General features: G+C 51.8%; 3 protein-coding genes across 3 annotated transcripts; 1 reads left to right on the top strand and 2 right to left on the bottom strand.

Annotated features, from left to right (window-relative positions):
- Window positions 1-614: 614 nt before the first annotated feature.
- LOC134011685 (keratin-associated protein 4-6) lies at window positions 615-1,229 on the bottom strand. The gene is made up of 2 exons (XM_062451054.1): window positions 1,224-1,229; window positions 615-1,034 (listed from the first exon to the last, which is right to left on the bottom strand). Exons 1-2 carry the CDS (start codon window positions 1,227-1,229, stop codon window positions 615-617), a joined length of 426 nt encoding a protein of 141 aa, XP_062307038.1.
- An 818-nt stretch (window positions 1,230-2,047) lies between these two features.
- On the bottom strand, window positions 2,048-3,524 carry LOC134012023 (interleukin-17F-like). The gene is made up of 3 exons (XM_062451627.1): window positions 3,382-3,524; window positions 2,873-3,048; window positions 2,048-2,451 (listed from the first exon to the last, which is right to left on the bottom strand). Exons 1-3 carry the CDS (start codon window positions 3,394-3,396, stop codon window positions 2,232-2,234), a joined length of 411 nt encoding a protein of 136 aa, XP_062307611.1. The 5' UTR covers window positions 3,397-3,524; the 3' UTR covers window positions 2,048-2,231.
- A 1,437-nt stretch (window positions 3,525-4,961) lies between these two features.
- top3b (DNA topoisomerase III beta) lies at window positions 4,962-17,919 on the top strand. The gene is made up of 18 exons (XM_062451248.1): window positions 4,962-5,407; window positions 6,203-6,334; window positions 7,036-7,142; window positions 8,412-8,486; window positions 8,622-8,818; window positions 9,077-9,233; window positions 9,792-9,905; window positions 10,271-10,361; window positions 10,855-11,009; window positions 11,202-11,307; window positions 11,436-11,582; window positions 13,295-13,468; window positions 14,043-14,171; window positions 14,387-14,536; window positions 14,662-14,762; window positions 15,336-15,537; window positions 17,113-17,300; window positions 17,560-17,919. Exons 1-18 carry the CDS (start codon window positions 5,338-5,340, stop codon window positions 17,839-17,841), a joined length of 2,577 nt encoding a protein of 858 aa, XP_062307232.1. The 5' UTR covers window positions 4,962-5,337; the 3' UTR covers window positions 17,842-17,919.
- The last annotated feature ends 328 nt before the right edge of the window (window positions 17,920-18,247 follow it).

Consider the following 18,247-nt stretch of genomic DNA (forward strand, 5'->3'; position numbering starts at 1 on the left):
TCTCACCCCCCGTGACCCGACCGACACCCTGCAGCCTGCAGGTCTGACTGAGGCCTGCAGCCTGGAGGAGCTGAATCAGCCGGCTGCAGCTTCCAGGAGCAGGTCTGGGTGGATCAGGTCTGGGTGGAGCAGGTCTGGGTGGAGCAGGTCTGGGTGGAGCAGGTCTGGATGGAGCAGGTCTGGATGGAGCAGGTCTGGGTGGAGCAGGTCTGGATGGAGCAGGTCTGGATGGAGCCGGTCTGGATGGAGCAGGTCTGGATGGAGCAGGTCTGGGTGGAGCAGGTCTGTAAGGAGCAGGTCTGGTTGGAGCAGGTCTGGATGGAGCAGGTCTGGGTGGAGCAGGTCTGTAAGGAGCAGGTCTAGATGGAGCAGGTCTGAGTGGAGCAGGTCTGGATGGAGCAGGTCTGATTGGAGCAGGTCTGGGTGGAGCAGGTCTGGATGGAGCAGGTCTGGATGGAGCCGGTCTGGATGGAGCAGGTCTGGGTGGAGCAGGTCTGGATGGAGCAGGTCTGGATGGAGCAGGTCTGGGTGGAGCAGGTCTGTAAGGAGCAGGTCTGGTTGGAGCAGGTCTGGATGGAGCAGGTCTGGGTGGAGCAGGTCTGTAAGGAGCAGGTCTAGATGGAGCAGGTCTGGGTGGAGCAGGTCTGGATGGAGCAGGTCTGGGTGGAGCAGGTCTGTAAGGAGCAGGTGTAGATGGAGCAGGTCTGGATGGAGCCGGTCTGGATGGAGCAGGTCTGGGTGGAGCAGGTCTGGGTGGAGCAGGTCTGGATGGAGCCGGTCTGGATGGAGCAGGTCTGGGTGGAGCAGGTCTGGGTGGAGCAGGTCTGGATGGAGCAGGTCTGGATGGAGCAGGTCTGGGTGGAGCAGGTCTGTAAGGAGCAGGTCTGGTTGGAGCAGGTGTAGATGGAGCAGGTCTGGGTGGAGCAGGTCTGGATGGAGCAGGTCTGGATGGAGCAGGTCTGGGTGGAGCAGGTCTGGGTGGAGCAGGTCTGGATGGAGCAGGTCTGGATGGAGCCGGTCTGGATGGAGCAGGTCTGGATGGAGCAGGTCGGACAGTCTCAAGAGTTAGTTTGGAGTTGTGGTCATAGTTTCTTATCATTAGTCCTGTGTACTGTAAGGGTTTAACACCTGACTTTGAAACATAATCAAACTCTTTATTTACTGGTCTTGGAAATGTAATGAAAAAAATTGGAGAAAAAAACATTTCCATAAAGGATCCATACCGCCATCAAGTGGTTTGATGTTAGAATTGCATGTTCTATTTACTAATTTTAAAGGCTAAAGGGGTTATGCCAGAGAACAGGCTCTGGTTATGCGGAGTGCCCAGGAAACGAACCGGAAAACATATGTAATCATTTACGCTGCTGTGCTAACCAAAACGGCAAACCCAGCTAGTTCACACAATCAATAACATTATTATTAAGCTCTTAGCGTTAAGAGCTTCTTAACGAATCTGGGAAACCCGGCCATTATCATTATGAGCGTTTTGGGCGTTTAAATTAGTTCACTTTGAAGACCATGTATTTATCCAAACCGTACCAGTACCAGATGCGGGAAAATCCGAAACAGTGATTTTTAATGCGTATCTCAGTGTGAAATGTCCGGATGATCTGATGTCGTACCGCCTGGCTAAATGCAGAATTCCCATAGCCTATTTCGGTTCAAAAGTAACGTGAGTAAACACACCTTCAACTTTGACCCATTGGTGGCGCTAGATGGTTGTAATGGGAGACATGAAACTTGGTGAAATTGATGAGGGGACTGGTCCCAAAGAGTGTGCCAAGTTCGACAACTTCTGACAATACGGTTCTAGGGGCTGCCATAGACTCCCATGGCAAAAGAAGATGTGTAATAATAAGAAATAATAATAATAAGAAAAGGTAGAAACACTTAAGCCAACAAGAGACACCCACCAATTATGAGAAGAATCTGGCAGTGCTATGATTTTTGTAGACTCCAAGCTCATTGTCCACTGTGCTTTTCTGAAAGGGACTCCTTCTAAATCCATCTGTATTCAATGAACATATAAAACACATAAATATTTTTTTCTGTGAGGTGGGAAATGTATTGATTATAGGAAGTTGACATAGATACATGATTATAAATCATAATACTTATAAGTGACATTTGCAACACAACAAAACAACTAACAAAGCATATGAACATAACATTCTCAACATCACCATGAATACATAATGTGAAACTAAAATATACAGTTTAATATCCAGTTCTTAGAATAAGCTTTGTCTAGAAGTAGCGCATATACAGGCAATGTTAATGGCCTCATATTCCAGAGAGTAGGTGGCACAGCGTGTGTTCTTCCTGAGAACAGGCATCTTCAGGGTGATGGGGAGGGTCTCCAGGCTGCTGTCTAGACCCCTGCAGGAGTGGCTGGTCAGGCAGTTAGCCTCATAGATGACCTGAGGGACCCTGTCCAGGTCAATGTGCTCCCTTGGAAAGAGAGAGAAACGGGTTAAATCAAGGTACCAATTCTCCTCCAGCTGAACCAGGGGCCAAAGTTTGTTTTCACATGTGGGTGGGGCAGTTTTGTTTTTTTATAACCGAGCATGCGGCCGTGAAATAAATTCTAAACATAAAGTGTGAAGGACAGATTTGCCGTTTTCAAATTGTAACTGAAACCTGAGCTGAATACTTACTGAACATTCCAAAAAAAAAAGCTATCGGCCAAAGACTTTGAGACCTTCTGATCTACTGCTCGTAAATTATGTGAAAAGCACTATGCTGGTGAATTAAGAATATTCCCAACACTCCTTGACTATGTTGCATTCACCCTTTTTTGTCTACAGGGGAGGTTAGGAAGCTAGTTATCCGACGTAGAAGTGTCCTGCCGTCGGGGGAGTTAGCTACTCACGCATAGCTCCAGGGGGCCAGGCTGCGCTTGTTGATGCTGTTGGGCAGGTTGACGAGCTGGGCGTGGTACTCCTCCAGGCTGCTGGTGCAGTAGGCCTCATCTACACACTGGCCCCCCAGGGGCCCAGCCAGGCACTGGCGCAGGACCAGCAAGCAGACCACGAGCAGCCGAAAGACCTGCCGGAGGAGGAGAGAAGGGTTTGGTTTCAGCTCTGTGGCTGGAATACCGGAGGGTTTCATTTTATCTGATAGACTTAGATGATGCTATAAAGATGTAAAGCTTTAAAATTAAATACTAATTGCAAGTTCTCACCCACCAGTGAGATGTGATGTGGGATATTACTTGTCTAAGGGAAAACCAAACTCATTCACAAAGTCACATCAAACACAATCACCTCATGTAGCCTATAGTCCATCAGTGGGAATCACTTACCTCCCATCATCTGTACACCATCACATGCCTATCAATCTATTACTCCAGGTAGCAATCATCACCACACAGTGTCTCACCTGGAGTTGTTGCATGCTGGGATGTGATGGTGGGTCTTGGAGGTTGTTTCTGAGCAGGAGGTTCTGGACGGATGTTGTTTGGGGCTCGTGGATACCTCAGGTCTTCTCTCAGATAGATCCAGTTCGGTGTCCATCGAGTCAGACTGTGGCGGCATTTATACTCCAGGGAAGGAGAGTCTGGATGGGGGGAGGATATTGTATCACAATAGAATATCCTTCATTACCATTTAGCCTTGGCAAAGGCATTTAATGAGTTCATGTGTGCGTCATAACGTTTGGAATTTGAATACAAATTTAAAACAGTTCACTGGAACATCCAGCGAAATAAAGCCTCTAAAGCCCATCCAGGTTGACCATACCTGCCCCACACCTGCCCCATACCTGCCCCACACCTGCCCCACACCTGCCCCACACCTGCCCCACCATGCTGCCCCACACCTGCCCCACACCTGCCCCATACCTGCCCCACCATGCTGCCCCACACCTGCTGCCCCACACCTGCCCCACACCTGCCCCACACCTGCCCCACCATGCTGCCCCATACCTGCCCCACCATGCTGCCCCACACCTGCCCCACACCTGCCCCACCATGCTGCCCCATACCTGCCCCACCATGCTGCCCCACACCTGCCCCACCATGCTGCCTTCTGGACTACCAAGCCCTCTTCTCCAGGCCTCTACGGTACATCGTCCCACAGCTAACCTACCCACCTAACCCTAACCCATAGCTAACCTACCCACCTAACCCTAACCCATAGCACACACCTAAGATTCAGTCCAGGCCGTCTGATCCACCTAAACATAGACTTCCAATGTGTTTCTCTTGCTCTAAACTCATAATGGCCAGGTTTCCCAGATTCGTTAAGAAGCTCTTAACGCTAAGAGCTTCTTAGGAGCGTTCTAAGAGCGTTCTAGAGCGCTCTTGGAACGTTCCTAAGAAGTGTTGGCTCTTTAATGTCATTGTGTACTAGACTTGGAAAGCTAGTTGTTTTAGTACATTCAAATAGATTTGAGGAGCAGCCATGATGCATTGGAGACATACAAAAATATATTTTTTGTTGTCGCGTGAGCGTAACAATGTCTAAGTACACAGAAATCCAGTCCAGTTGCTGTGGCCATTTAAACCATGCACTTAGCTTGGCTGGATAACTTTCTCAGCACCAGTCATATAGAGGACCAAACCTGCCATAATTAAATACTTATATAAATAAATAAGTGTGAGTCAGCCGGCTGAGCGGTGAGGGAGTCGGGCAAGTAATCTGAAGGTTGCCAGTTCGAATCCCAGCTGTGCAAAATGACGTTGTGTCCTTGGGCATGGCACTTCACCCTACTTGCTTCGGGGGGAATGTCCCTGTACTTACTGTAAGTCGCTCTGGATAAGAGCGTCTGCTAAATGACTACATGTAAATGTACATAAATAAATAAATATAACATATCTTAAGTAATGTGAAGTTGCATGTCTTTCAAAAGATATACACATTTCATTTAAATGATGTGACACATTTCAATTTAAATGAAAAGTGGCGGGACATAGCCCATTACATGCACTGACTTAGCTTGGCTGGCTAACTTTCTCAGCACCAGTCAAGCCTTTCACCCGGAAATACATCTATACCATCATGGCCGCCCGTACCGGTGAACCTGACAACAACAACCAAAGTTTTCTATCATATTGATGCTTTCTTTAATTTGAGCGATAACTACAATTTAAATTTAAGCTGGACGGATACATTGGCATTGTCGAGATAGGACACAAAACATAAGCTAACGTTTTACCAACAGGTCTAGGTAGCTAACGTTAGTTAACTTATCTTACCGATGTGGCACTAGGTATATCAAGCTAGCTCGTTTGATAGCTAGGCTAGTTAATGCTAGTTAGTTACAGTAGCTTACTTACCAAGACATATTTTTTATATCGCGAAATCCCAAAGAGATATCGCTCTACTCAATTTCAGCATGAAAACTGTATTGATGGTAGCAGAGAAGCCTTCATTGGCACAGTCCATTGCCAAAATATTGTCAAAAGGTGAGTGAGAATTTGGATTTTTTTATTGATTGTTGCACATCGTGGAGAGGCATTTTCAGTCAGTGTGATGGAAATGGTCTAGTCTAGGCTCAAAGCACTATACAAACTATCCTCATCCTTGAAATTGAGGGCAGGGATGAGTCTAGTCGCTTTGTCACTGGCTTGCTCTCACTGAATTGCTCCTCCCAAGGTTTCTTCCATTTTTTCTCCTGTAGTGAGTTTTTCTGGGAATTTTTCCTTGTCTTCCCTGAGTGTTTAGGTTGGTTGAGGGGCAGTTCTATGGGCGTATGTGAAGCCCTCTGACATGCTTGCGTGTAAAAAGGGCTATACAAATAAATGTTGATTTGATTTGACTCTCCAGTCACGATGCGCTTTTCAAGGCCCCCCATTAGCACATAGCCTTGGCTTGGGATGAGCATTTCATTAAACGAGTCACAATGTTGCATTTAGCTCTCGTATTAGCCCCATTAATACACCAAAAGGGAGTTCCGCCTCAAATCGGTTTAGATCGGTCAGTTGTAAAGATTACAGGTAAAAGTTAAGTAAAGTTTTTGTCTGTGTACTTCCCAACGGAAGTACTGAGCTGCCTTCAGATTTTAGAGACGTCAGAGGGGACGGTATGAGCGTTCTCACCTTAGTAAGAGTTCAAATGCTTGTCCACATCTATCAAATCAAATTGCAATGTCACAAAGGTAAACTGATGTTGGAAGGAAAGAGGCCTGTCATTCAATTATCGTCACTGATATTTTCTAACATGTTTACCAAATGTAACCATACTCTTCCTCTGTTCAACAGGATCCTGCTCCAGTCGCAAAGGACTCAACGGAGCATGCTCAGTGCATGAGTATGTTGGCAGCTTCCAGGGTCAAAGTGCACGATTCAAGATGACCTCTGTGTGTGGACACGTCATGAGCCTGGACTTCATAGGTGTGTCTCTGAACCCCCACATCCACTTCCTGTGTCTCTGAACCCCCACATCCACTTCCTGTGTCTCTGAACCCCCAGATCCACTTCCTGTGTCTCTGAACCCCCAGATCCACTTCCTGTGCCTCTGAACCCCCAGATCCACTCCCTGTGTCTCTGAACCCCCAGATCCACTTCCTGTGTCTCTGAACCCCACATCCACTTCCTGTGTCTCTGAACCCCCACATCCACTTCCTGTGTCTTTGAACCCCCACATCCACTTCCTGTGTCTCTGAACCCCCACATCCACTTCCTGTGCCTCTGAACCCCCGAATCCACTTCCTGTGTCTCTGAACCCCCGGATCCACTTCCTGTGTCTCTGAACCCCCGGATCCACTTCCTGTGTCTCTGAACCCCCACATCCACTTCCTGTGTCTCTGAACCCCCACTTCCACTTCCTGTGTCTCTAAACCCCCAGATCCACTTCCTGTGTCTCTGAACCCCAAGATCCACTTCCTGTGTCTCTGAACCCCCAGATCCACTTCCTGTGACTCGTCAGCCTACCTTAAGGCGTGTTATATTTAACATGGCCCAGTCTGGCTGTACTTGGTCTGGGATCAAACTAAAAGAGAGTCTCCCTTCTCTTTCCTCTCACGTTATGATTCAAACTGCTCCCGTGTATGGCCGTCAGATTCAGTCTGCTTTTCACTGTCGTCTGTTTCCAGGGAAGTACAACAACTGGGATAAGGTGGACCCTGCCGAGCTCTTCAGCACGGCTCCCACGGAGAAGAAGGAGGCCAACCCCAAACTCAACATGGTCAAGTTCCTGCAGGTGAGTCTCACCTGGGGTCTGCTCTGGGCCTTCAGGAGGTGAGTCTCACCTGGGGTCTGCTCTGGGCCTTCAGGAGGTGAGTCTCACCTGGGGTCTGCTCTGGGCCTTCAGGAGGTGAGTCTCACCTGGGGTCTGCTCTGGGCCTTCAGGAGGTGAGTCTCAACTGGGGTCTGCTCTGGGCCTTCAGGAGGTGAGTCTCACCTGGGGTCTGCTCTGGGCCTTCAGGAGGTGAGTCTCACCTGGGGTCTGCTCTGGGCCTTCAGGAGGTGAGTCTCAACTGGGGTCTGCTCTGGGCCTTCAGGAGGTGAGTCTCACCTGGGGTCTGCTCTGGGCCTTCAGGAGGTGAGTCTCACCTGGGGTCTGCTCTGGGCCTTCAGGAGGTGAGTCTCACCTGGGGTCTGCTCTGGGCCTTCAGGAGGTGAGTCTCACCTGGGGTCTGCTCTGGGCCTTCAGGAGGTGCACTTCCCGGAGGTGCATTTCCTGTCTTTTCAAGCTTTGTCCAGATTGAGTTAATAACTCATGCCTGAAATGTGTTGACAACCACCCGTGGTGTTCTGCTGGTTGGGTGTAACCCCTGTTGGTCCTGGGTGTCTCCAGGTGTAACCCCTGTTGGTCCTGGGTGTCTCCAGGTGTAACCCCTGTTGGTCCTGGGTGTCTCCAGGTGTAACCCCTGTTGGTCCTGGGTGTCTCCAGGTGTAACCCCTGTTGGTCCTGGGTGTCTCCAGGTGTAACCCCTGTTGGTCCTGGGTGTCTCCAGGTGTAACCCCTGTTGGTCCTGGGTGTCTCCAGGTGTAACCCCTGTTGGTCCTGGGTGTCTCCAGGTGTAACCCCTGTTGGTCCTGGGTGTCTCCAGGTGTAACCCCTGTTGGTCCTGGGTGTCTCCAGGTGTAACCCCTGTTGGTCCTGGGTGTCTCCAGGTGTAACCCCTGTTGGTCCTGGGTGTCTCCAGGTGTAACCCCTGTTGGTCCTGGGTGTCTCCAGGTGTAACCCCTGTTGGTCCTGGGTGTCTCCAGGTGTAACCCCTGTTGGTCCTGGGTGTCTCCAGGTGTAACCCCTGTTGGTCCTGGGTGTCTCCAGGTGTAACCCCTGTTGGTCCTGGGTGTCTCCAGGTGTAACCCCTGTTGGTCCTGTGTGTCTCCAGGTGTAACCCCTGTTGGTCCTGGGTGTCTCCAGGTGTAACCCCTGTTGGTCCTGGGTGTCTCCAGGTGTAACCCCTGTTGGTCCTGGGTGTCTCCAGGTGTAACCCCTGTTGGTCCTGTGTGTCTCCAGGTGGAAGCTAAAGGCTGTGACTGTGTGGTTCTGTGGCTGGACTGCGACAAGGAGGGAGAGAACATCTGTTTTGAGGTCATCACAAATTAAGGATTTCTAAATACTCTGTTGTTCTGTACACACACAACTGCAGTCAAATGCTTCATCGCCGAGCTAAACCCAGCATGCGATCCGCTCTCCCTCCTCCTTTCTCCCCCTTCCTGCCTCCAGGTCCTGGATGCCATCGAGCCCGTGATGAACAGGTCCTACAGCTCGGAGCAGAGCGTCTTCCGTGCCAAGTTCAGCTCCATCACCGACACGGACATCTTTAGCGCCATGAGCCGTCTGGGTGAGCCCAGCCGCAACGAGGCGCTGTCTGTAGACGCTCGGCAAGAGCTGGACCTGCGCATCGGCTGTGCCTTCACACGGTACTGCCCCCCCAGGGAACCTGCCCCCCCAGGAAACCTGCCCCCCTAGGAAACCTGCCCCCCCAGGGAACTTGCCCCCCTTCAGGGAATCTGCCAGGGGGAGGGCATGAAACTGGTTACAAGCGGGACCTCATTTTATCCAGTATTTGCCGTTTTCATAGTTTAGAGCATGAGAGGCCTATTTCCGGATGTGTAAGTTAAATAATTACGGACTTGATTCAAACTTGTTGATTCCGGGTGCCTCTTTGTTATGACCAGGTTCCAGACCAAGTACTTCCAGGGTAAATATGGGAATCTGGACTCGTCGCTCATCTCGTTCGGGCCGTGCCAGACCCCCACGCTGGGCTTCTGTGTGGAGCGCCACGACAAGATCCAGTCCTTCAAACCAGAAACCTACTGGGTCCTCCAGCCCAAAGTGAGCACCCCGCATCATCAACACGCTCACAGCTCAGATGTTTGTGATTTGTTGTGACCATCTGCCTAGACTGACCTATAACCACCCCAACAAGCTAAGGTTTAAACTGTGTGTGTGTGTGTGTCTGCGTGTGTGTGTGTGTGTGCGTGCGTGCGTGCGTGCGTGCGTGCGTGCGTGCGTGTGTGCGTGCGTGCGTGCGCGCGCGTGCGTGCGTGTGTGTGTGTGTGTGCGTGCGTGCGCGTGCGTGCGTGTGTGTGTGTGCGTGTGTGTGTCTGCGTGTGTGTGTGTGTCTGCGTGTGTGTGTGTGTCTGCGTGTGTGTGTGTGTGTGTGTGTGTCTGCGTGTGTGTGTGTGTGTGTGTGTGCGTGTGTGTGTGTGTGTGTGTGTGTGTCTGCGTGTGTGTCTGCGTGTGTGTGTGTGTGTGTGTGTGTGTGTGTGTGTGTGTGTGTCTGCGTGTGTGTGTGTGTGTGCGTGTGTGTGTGTGTGTGTGTGTGCGTGTGCGTGCGTGCGTGCGTGCGTGTGTGTGTGCGTGCGTGCGTGCGTGCGTGTGTGTGTGTAGGTGTTCAAGGGGAAGGACAGTCCCTTGGCTCTGGACTGGGACAGAGGGAGGGTCTTCGACAGGGACGTGGGCCAGATGTTTGTCAACTTAGTCAAGACCTCCAGAGAGGCCAAGGTGAGACCGTCACACAGGACTCAACATCACCACCTCACCTCACCCCGACATCACCACCTCACCCCGACATCACCACCTCACCCCCCACCCCGACATCACCACCTCACCTCACCCCGACATCACCACCTCACCTCACCCCGACATCACCACCTCACCTCACCCCGACATCACCTCCTCTACTGTCACCTGTTGTAAAACCACTGTTGAGAACATGCCCTTCTGAGAACTGATTAGACACATGGAGGGTATTGCTTCACAAGTCATTAATCTCACCTGAAGTGTCAGCTGTACAGAGTGTGAACTCGTTGCTCTGGTTTTTCTAATCCCAAGGCTTCTCCCCCGTCATGCTGTCTTCTGTCCTGCAGGTGGAGTCTGTGAGCAAGAAGGAGAAGGCCAAGCCTCGGCCCCAGGCCCTGAACACGGTGGAGATGCTGCGCGTGGCCAGCTCCTCTCTGGGTAACCAGCGCCTGCAGGGACGTCAGGGCCATTAGCTCAGCCAGGGTCTCACTGCTTCTACCTTCCGCTTTGCTCGTATTCAACTAAATGAAGAGCAGCCGTCAGGGCTTTTAGTGCCGTCAATCCATTTAAGGACAGTGAATCATTCAGCCATTTAGGATCCCTTTGTGTAGGAGAACATCATGGCCAGCAGACAGTGGAACATATGGTCTTCACATGTTTGAAGTGTTGTTGCAGGGTGTGTGTGTGTTAGTGACTGGTGTGTGTGTTGCTGCAGGGTGTGTGTGTGTGTGTTAGTGACTGGTGTGTGTGTTGCTGCAGGGTGTGTGTGTGTTAGTGACTGGTGTGTGTTGCTGCAGGGTGTGTGTGTGTGTTAGTGACTGGTGTGTGTTGCTGCAGGGTGTGTGTGTGTGTGTTAGTGACAGGTGTGTGTGTTGCAGGGTGTGTGTGTGTGTGTGTGTGTGTGTGTTAGTGACTGGTGTGTGTGTTGCAGGGATGGGTCCCCAGCACACCATGCAGATAGCAGAGCGGCTGTACACTCAGGGCTACATCAGCTACCCCCGCACAGAGACCACGCAGTACCATGACAACTTTGACCTGAAGGGGGCGCTGAAGCAGCAGGCCAGCCACCCCTACTGGGCTCAGGAGGTGAGCAGCGCCAGGACACAGTTACACACACACACACACACACACACACACAGCCACCCCTACTGGGCTCAGGAGGTGAGCAGGGCCAGGACACAGTCACACACACACACACATACAGACATGTGTATACACACACACACATACTTGAAAACCCTATGCGGGTGCATGAATGGTGTTGGTTTGTCCCCCCAGGTGAAGGCCCTGCTGTCGGAGGGTCTGAACCGGCCCAGGAAGGGATCAGACGCGGGCGACCACCCCCCCATCACCCCCATGAGGGCAGCCTCAGAGAGCGAGCTGGGTGGGCGCTTCTACATGGACATATAGATGATATATTATGCATGTGTAATGCTCGTGTTGACAGACTTCTTCAGTTATCATGATACTGCATTTAAAGCTAATGAGGGGTTTGTCTCTTTCTCCCTGCAGGAAGTGATGGCTGGCGCCTGTTTGAGTACATCACCCGACACTTCATCGCCACCATCAGCAAGGACTGCAAGTACCTCCAGACCACCATCACCTTCACCATCGCCTCCGAGACCTTCTCCTGCAGCGGCAAGACCCTCATCTCAGCCGGTAAGGCCTGACTCCAGATCTACTGGTAAGGTCTGACTCCAGATCTACCGGTAAGGTCTGACTCCAGATCTACCGGTAAGGCCTGACTCCAGATCTACTGGTAAGGTCTGACTCCAGATCTACCGGTAAGGCCTGACTCCAGATCTACTGGTAAGGTCTGACTCCAGATCTACCGGTAAGGCCTGACTCCAGATCTACCGCTAAGGTCTGACTCCAGATCTACCGGTAAGGCCTGACTCCAGATCTACTGGTAAGGTCTGACTCCAGATCTACCGGTAAGGCCTGACTCCAGATCTACTGGTAAGGTCTGACTCCAGATCTACTGGTAAGGCCTGATTCCAGGTCTACTGGTAAGGTTTGATTCCAGATCTACTGGTAAGGTCTGACTGCAGATCTACTGGTAAGGTCTGACTCCAGATCTACTGGTAAGGCCTGACTCCAGATCTACCGGTAAGGCCTGACTCCAGATCTACTGGTAAGGTCTGACTCCAGATCTACTGGTAAGGTCTGACTGCAGATCCACTGGTAAGGTCTGACTCCAGATCTACTGGTAAGGTCTGACTCCAGATCTACTGGTAAGGTCTGACTCCAGATCTACCGGTAAGGCCTGACTCCAGATCTACTGGTAAGGTCTGACTCCAGATCTACTGGTAAGGCCTGATTCCAGGTCTACTGGTAAGGTTTGATTCCAGATCTACTGGTAAGGTCTGACTGCAGATCTACTGGTAAGGTCTGACTCCAGATCTACTGGTAAGGCCTGACTCCAGATCTACCGGTAAGGCCTGACTCCAGATCTACTGGTAAGGTCTGACTCCAGATCTACTGGTAAGGTCTGACTGCAGATCCACTGGTAAGGTCTGACTCCAGATCTACTGGTAAGGTCTGACTCCAGATCTACTGGTAAGGTCTGGGTCCATATTATCCACCAGATGATGTAGATGTTTTTACGTAAACTAACGTGTGTGTGTGTTTAGTTCAGTAACGTGTGTGTGTGTGTGTAGTTCAGTAACGTGTGTGCGTGTGTGTGTGTGTGTGTAGTTCAGTAACGTGTGTGTGTGTGTGTAGTTCAGTAACGTGTGTGTGTGTGTAGTTCAGTAACGTGTGTGTGTGTGTAGTTCAGTAACGTGTGTGTGTGTGTGTGTGTGTAGTTCAGTAACGTGTGTGTGTGTAGTTCAGTAACGTGTGTGTGTGTGTAGTTCAGTAACGTGTGTGTGTGTGTAGTTCAGTAACGTGTGTGTGTGTAGTTCAGTAACGTGTGTGTGTAGTTCAGTAACGTGTGTGTGTGTGTGTAGTTCAGTAACGTGTGTGTGTGTGTGTAGTTCAGTAACGTGTGTGTGTAGTTCAGTAACGTGTGTGTGTAGTTCAGTAACGTGTGTGTGTAGTTCAGTAACGTGTGTGTGTGTAGTTCAGTAACGTGTGTGTGTGTAGTTCAGTAACGTGTGTGTGTGTAGTTCAGTAACGTGTGTGTGTGTAGTTCAGTAACGTGTGTGTGTGTAGTTCAGTAACGTGTGTGTGTGTAGTTCAGTAACGTGTGTGTGTGTAGTTCAGTAACGTGTGTGTGTGTAGTTCAGTAACGTGTGTGTGTGTAGTTCAGTAACGTGTGTGTGTGTAGTTCAGTAACGTGTGTGTGTGTAGTTCAGTAACGTGTGTGTGTGTAGTTCAGTAACGTGTGTGTGTGTAGTTCAGTAACGTGTGTGTGTGTGACCCTCCAGGGTTCACGGAGGTGATGCCGTGGCAGGGCATCCCCCTGGAAGAGGCCATGCCGGTGTGTGAGCGCGGGGACGTGTTCAGCGTGGAGGACATCAGGCTGGTGGAGAAGCAGACCAGCCCTCCAGACTACCTGACTGAGTCTGAGCTCATCACCCTCATGGAGAAACATGGCATCGGTCAGTCAGCTGTGTTCACCTGTGTTCAGAAACATGGCATCGGTCAGTCAGCTGTGTTCACCTGTGTTCAGAAACATGGCATCGGTCAGTCAGCTGTGTTCACCTGTGTTCAGAAACATGGCATCGGTCAGTCAGCTCAGCTGTGTTCAGCACACACCAGCAGACCTCCTAGATTCTTCCCCTTTCTATTTTTATTATATACTTTTTATGTAATCTATTTACTGTATTTATTTCTCTGCACTGTTATGGAGTCAGGTGACTGAGCGGTTAGGGAATCGGGCTAGTAATCTGAAGGTTGCCAGTTCGATCCCCGGCCGTTGTGTTTTTGGGCAAGGCACTTCACCCTACTTGCCTCGGGGGAATGTCCCTGTACTTACTGTAAGTCGCTCTGGATAAGAGCGTCTGCTAAATGTAAATGTAAATGTTATTATAACACATTCAACCTCTATAGATTCAGTTATAAAAGAGTAATTGAATAATATAAGAGTAAATGCTATTCCCAGCTTTGTACCAGTCTGCTGGTACCTGGACCCTAACATACACACACACACCCTGACCTGCTCCCGTCCTCCAGGCACTGACGCCAGCATCCCTGTCCACATCAACAACGTGTGTCAGAGGAACTATGTGACGGTGGAGAACGGACGCAAGCTCAAACCCACCAACCTGGGCATCGTGCTGGTGCACGGCTACTACAAGACAGGTGTGTGGAACACGGGGTGTGTGGAACACGGGGTGTGGGGAACACGGGGTGTGGGGAACACAGGGTGTGTGGAACACGGGGTCTGGGGAACACGGGGTGTGTGTGGAGTGTTATTAGCCTCATTTTCTAACATGAACAAAATGATGACAGAGTATGCCTTCCCTTTCTCTCTCTGTCTGATGCTCCCTCCCTCTCTCCCCCCTCCCTCGCCTCAGATGCGGAGCTGGTCCTGCCTACCATCCGCAGTGCTGTGGAGAAGCAGCTGACCCTGATAGCGCAGGGCCAGGCCAACTTCCAGCAGGTCCTGCAGCACACGCTGGACATCTTCAAGAGGAAGTTCCACTACTTTGTCGACTCCATCCCCAGTGAGTCAGACCCTCCTCCACCCACCCTGTGATGGTTAGAATGAGAGGTAGATCAGGGGAGTTCTGGAAGGCACTAGGGGAGTTCTGTCTGCACGGTTCCTGTTCCTGTCTCTTGTGGTCTCCAGGTATGGACGAGCTGATGGAGGTCTCCTTCTCTCCCATCGCCGCCAGCGGGAAGCCCCTGTCCCGCTGCGGCAAGTGCCACCGCTTCATGAAGTACATCCAGGTCAGCCCTGCTAACCCTCCCCCATGCTAACCCTCCCCCATGCTAACCCTCCCCCATGCTAACCCTCCCCCATGCTAACCCTCCCCCATGCTAACCCTCCCCCATGCTAACCCTCCCCCATGCTAACCCTCCCCCATGCTAACCCTCCCCCATGCTAACCCTCCCCCATGCTAACCCTCCCCCATGCTAACCCTCCCCCATGCTAACCCTCCCCCATGCTAACCCTCCCCCATGCTAACCCTCCCCCATGCTAACCCTCCCCCATGCTAACCCTCCCCCATGCTAACCCTCCCCCATGCTAATCGAGGCGCTTAGTCGTCAGTTGGGTCTGATTGCCACGCCACCAACACACCTTAGCCTGTCTGTGTTATTTCTCCTCCTGCTGGCCCTCCCTCTCCTACAGTAGGTGTAGAGGCCAAAAGCCTCCTAGCCTGGTCGTGTCTGTGTATTTCACCACTTCATGTTTGCTAGACTTGTGAATGAAGCAGTTTCTGATTGGCTGACCAGCTGAAAAAGCAGTTTCTCATTGGCCGTTCAGATGATAAGGCAGTTCCCCCCCCCTGGTGTGTGCAGGCCAGGCCCAGCAGGCTCCACTGCTCCCACTGTGATGAGACGTACAGCCTGCCTCAGAACGGAGCCATCAAGCTGTACAAGGAACTGCGCTGCCCTCTGGACGACTTTGAGCTGGTGCTGTGGACCTCCGGCTCCCGGGGGAAGAGCTACCCCCTCTGCCCCTACTGCTTCAGCAACCCCCCCTTCAGAGACATGAAGAAAGGTCTGTCTGGGGGGCGGGGGCTGGGGGTGGGGGTCAGACAACCAAGGAATGAGTGTGTGGTGTGTGTGTGTGTGTTCCTTCATCTGTAGATGCTGTTGGCATTTCCTAATGTTGCTGATTAGTGTGGTTTGGTACATGAACCATTTCAGGCACATGAACACTGAGTCTGATCATGTTCTGCTTCTGTATAATGCTGTGCCTCCATCTCTCTCCCCTGCATCTCTCTCTTCTCTCTCCCCTGCATCTCTCTCCTCTCTCCCCTGCATCTCTCTTCTCTCTCCCCTGCACCTCTCTCTTCTCTCCCCTGCACCTCTCTTCTCTCTCCCCTGCACCTCTCTCTTCTCTCCCCTGCATCTCTCTTCTCTCTCCCCTGCACCTCTCTCCTCTCTCCCCTGCATCTCTCTTCTCTCTCCCCTGCACCTCTCTTCTCTCTCCCCTGCACCTCTCTTCTCTCTCCCCTGCACCTCTCTCCTCTCTCCCCTGCATCTCTCTTCTCTCTCCCATGCACCTCTCTCTTCTCTCTCCCCTGCACCTCTCTCTTCTCTCTCCCCTGCACCTCTCTCTTCTCTCTCCCCTGCACCTCTCTTCTCTCTCCCCTGCACCTCTCTCCTCTCTCCCATGCACCTCTCTCTTCTCTCTCCCCTGCACCTCTCTCTTCTCTCTCCCCTGCACCTCTCTTCTCTCTCCCCTGCATCTCTCTTCTCTCTCCCCTGCACCTCTCTTCTCTCTCCCCTGCACCTCTCTCCTCTCTCCCCTGCATCTCTCTTCTCTCTCCCCTGCACCTCTCTTCTCTCTCCCCTGCACCTCTCTTCTCTCTCCCCTGCACCTCTCTCCTCTCTCCCCTGCATCTCTCTTCTCTCTCCCATGCACCTCTCTCTTCTCTCTCCCCTGCACCTCTCTCTTCTCTCTCCCCTGCACCTCTCTCTTCTCTCTCCCCTGCACCTCTCTTCTCTCTCCCCTGCATCTCTCTTCTCTCTCCCCTGCACCTCTCTTCTCTCTCCCCTGCACCTCTCTTCTCTCTCCCCTGCATCTCTCTTCTCTCTCCCCTGCACCTCTCTTCTCTCTCCCCTGCACCTCTCTTCTCTCTCCCCTGCATCTCTCTTCTCTCTCCCCTGCACCTCTCTTCTCTCTCCCCTGCACCTCTCTCCTCTCTCCCCTGCATCTCTCTTCTCTCTCCCCTGCACCTCTCTTCTCTCTCCCCTGCATCTCTCTTCTCTCTCCCCTGCACCTCTCTTCTCTCTCCCCTGCACCTCTCTCTTCTCTCTCCCCTGCACCTCTCTCTTCTCTCTCCCCTGCACCTCTCTCTTCTCTCTCCCCTGCACCTCTCTCTTCTCTCTCCCCTGCACCTCTCTCTTCTCTCTCCCCTGCACCTCTCTCTTCTCTCTCCCCTGCACCTCTCTTCTCTCTCCCCTGCACCTCTCTCTTCTCTCTCCCCTGCACCTCTCTTCTCTCTCCCCTGCACCTCTCTTCTCTCTCCCCTGCACCTCTCTCTTCTCTCTCCCCTGCACCTCTCTCCTCTCTCCCCTGCACCTCTCTCCTCTCTCCCCTGCACCTCTCCCCCCCCCCCCCTGTCAGGTATGGGGTGTAACGAGTGCACCCACCCGTCCTGCCAGCACTCCCTGGGCTCTCTGGGCATCTCTCAGTGTGTGGAGTGTGAGGGGGGAGTGCTGGTGCTGGACCCCACCTCAGCGCCCAAGTGGAGGATGGCCTGTAACAGGTGTAACGTGCTGGTGCACTTCTTTGAGCATGCACACAGGGTGCAGGTAAGGACACCACTGGCCTTGTGTTTTTGATTCTAAAACGGAATGCTCTGCAATCTGGAGTCTTAACTGGAGTTCTGGTTCTGTTTTGGTACTTTTATCTGTTATTATTCTTGTTTTTGTGTTGTTGTTGTAGGATGTGTTGCATGTATGGATACCATGTGTGTGTGTGTGTGGGATTATTCGAAGTTGACTGATTTTATTATCTTCCCCTCCTTATCTCCCTCCTCACCCCCGCTCCTGTTCCCCTCCGCTCCTGCAGGTGGCGCAGGAGAGCTGTGAGGCCTGCGACGCCTCCCTGGTGGCGGTGGACTTCAACAAGACGCGCTCCCCGCTGCCTGCAGGGGAGACCCAGCACAGCGGCTGTGTGTTCTGTGACCCGGTGTTCCAGGACCTGGTGGAGCTGAAGCACGCCACCATGAGACACCCCATGCACCGGGGGGGGGGCGCCAGGCGGGGGGGCCGGGGCAGGGGCAGGGGGCGCAGGGGCAACCCCAAGAAACCCAGAGACAAGATGGCCGCCCTAGCCGCTTACTTTGTGTAGAGGTTTACAGTCTTCTAAAGTTGAACCGACTGTAGTATAATTTCCTTGTGGAATTAAATGTCTTTTTTTCTTGTTTAATCTACGTTTCATTCATGTTTTCCATTTTTAGCCCTTGAAGACCCCTGGACGTGGCGGAAAGGATAACTCAGTGATAACTTAAATATATGTTGATAACTTAGTGATGTTGGTAACTTAGTGATGTTGATGAGAACAGAGACACAGACAGGAAGTTCATGCAGGGAGATCTGAGATCTCTTTATTATCAGACAGCAGCAGCAGCCTTGCTGGTCTCTGAGGCAGTTACACCCCAGCTGTGGCTTTAATCCATGTTCGGTAGCCTGGATGGCAGAGATCCATGTAAAATGAATGTGCGTAAAATACTGCCTTCGCAGCACCAGACTGAACT

This window comes from Osmerus eperlanus, chromosome 25 (genome assembly GCF_963692335.1).
Source record: "Osmerus eperlanus chromosome 25, fOsmEpe2.1, whole genome shotgun sequence".
NCBI lineage: Eukaryota > Metazoa > Chordata > Actinopteri > Osmeriformes > Osmeridae > Osmerus > Osmerus eperlanus.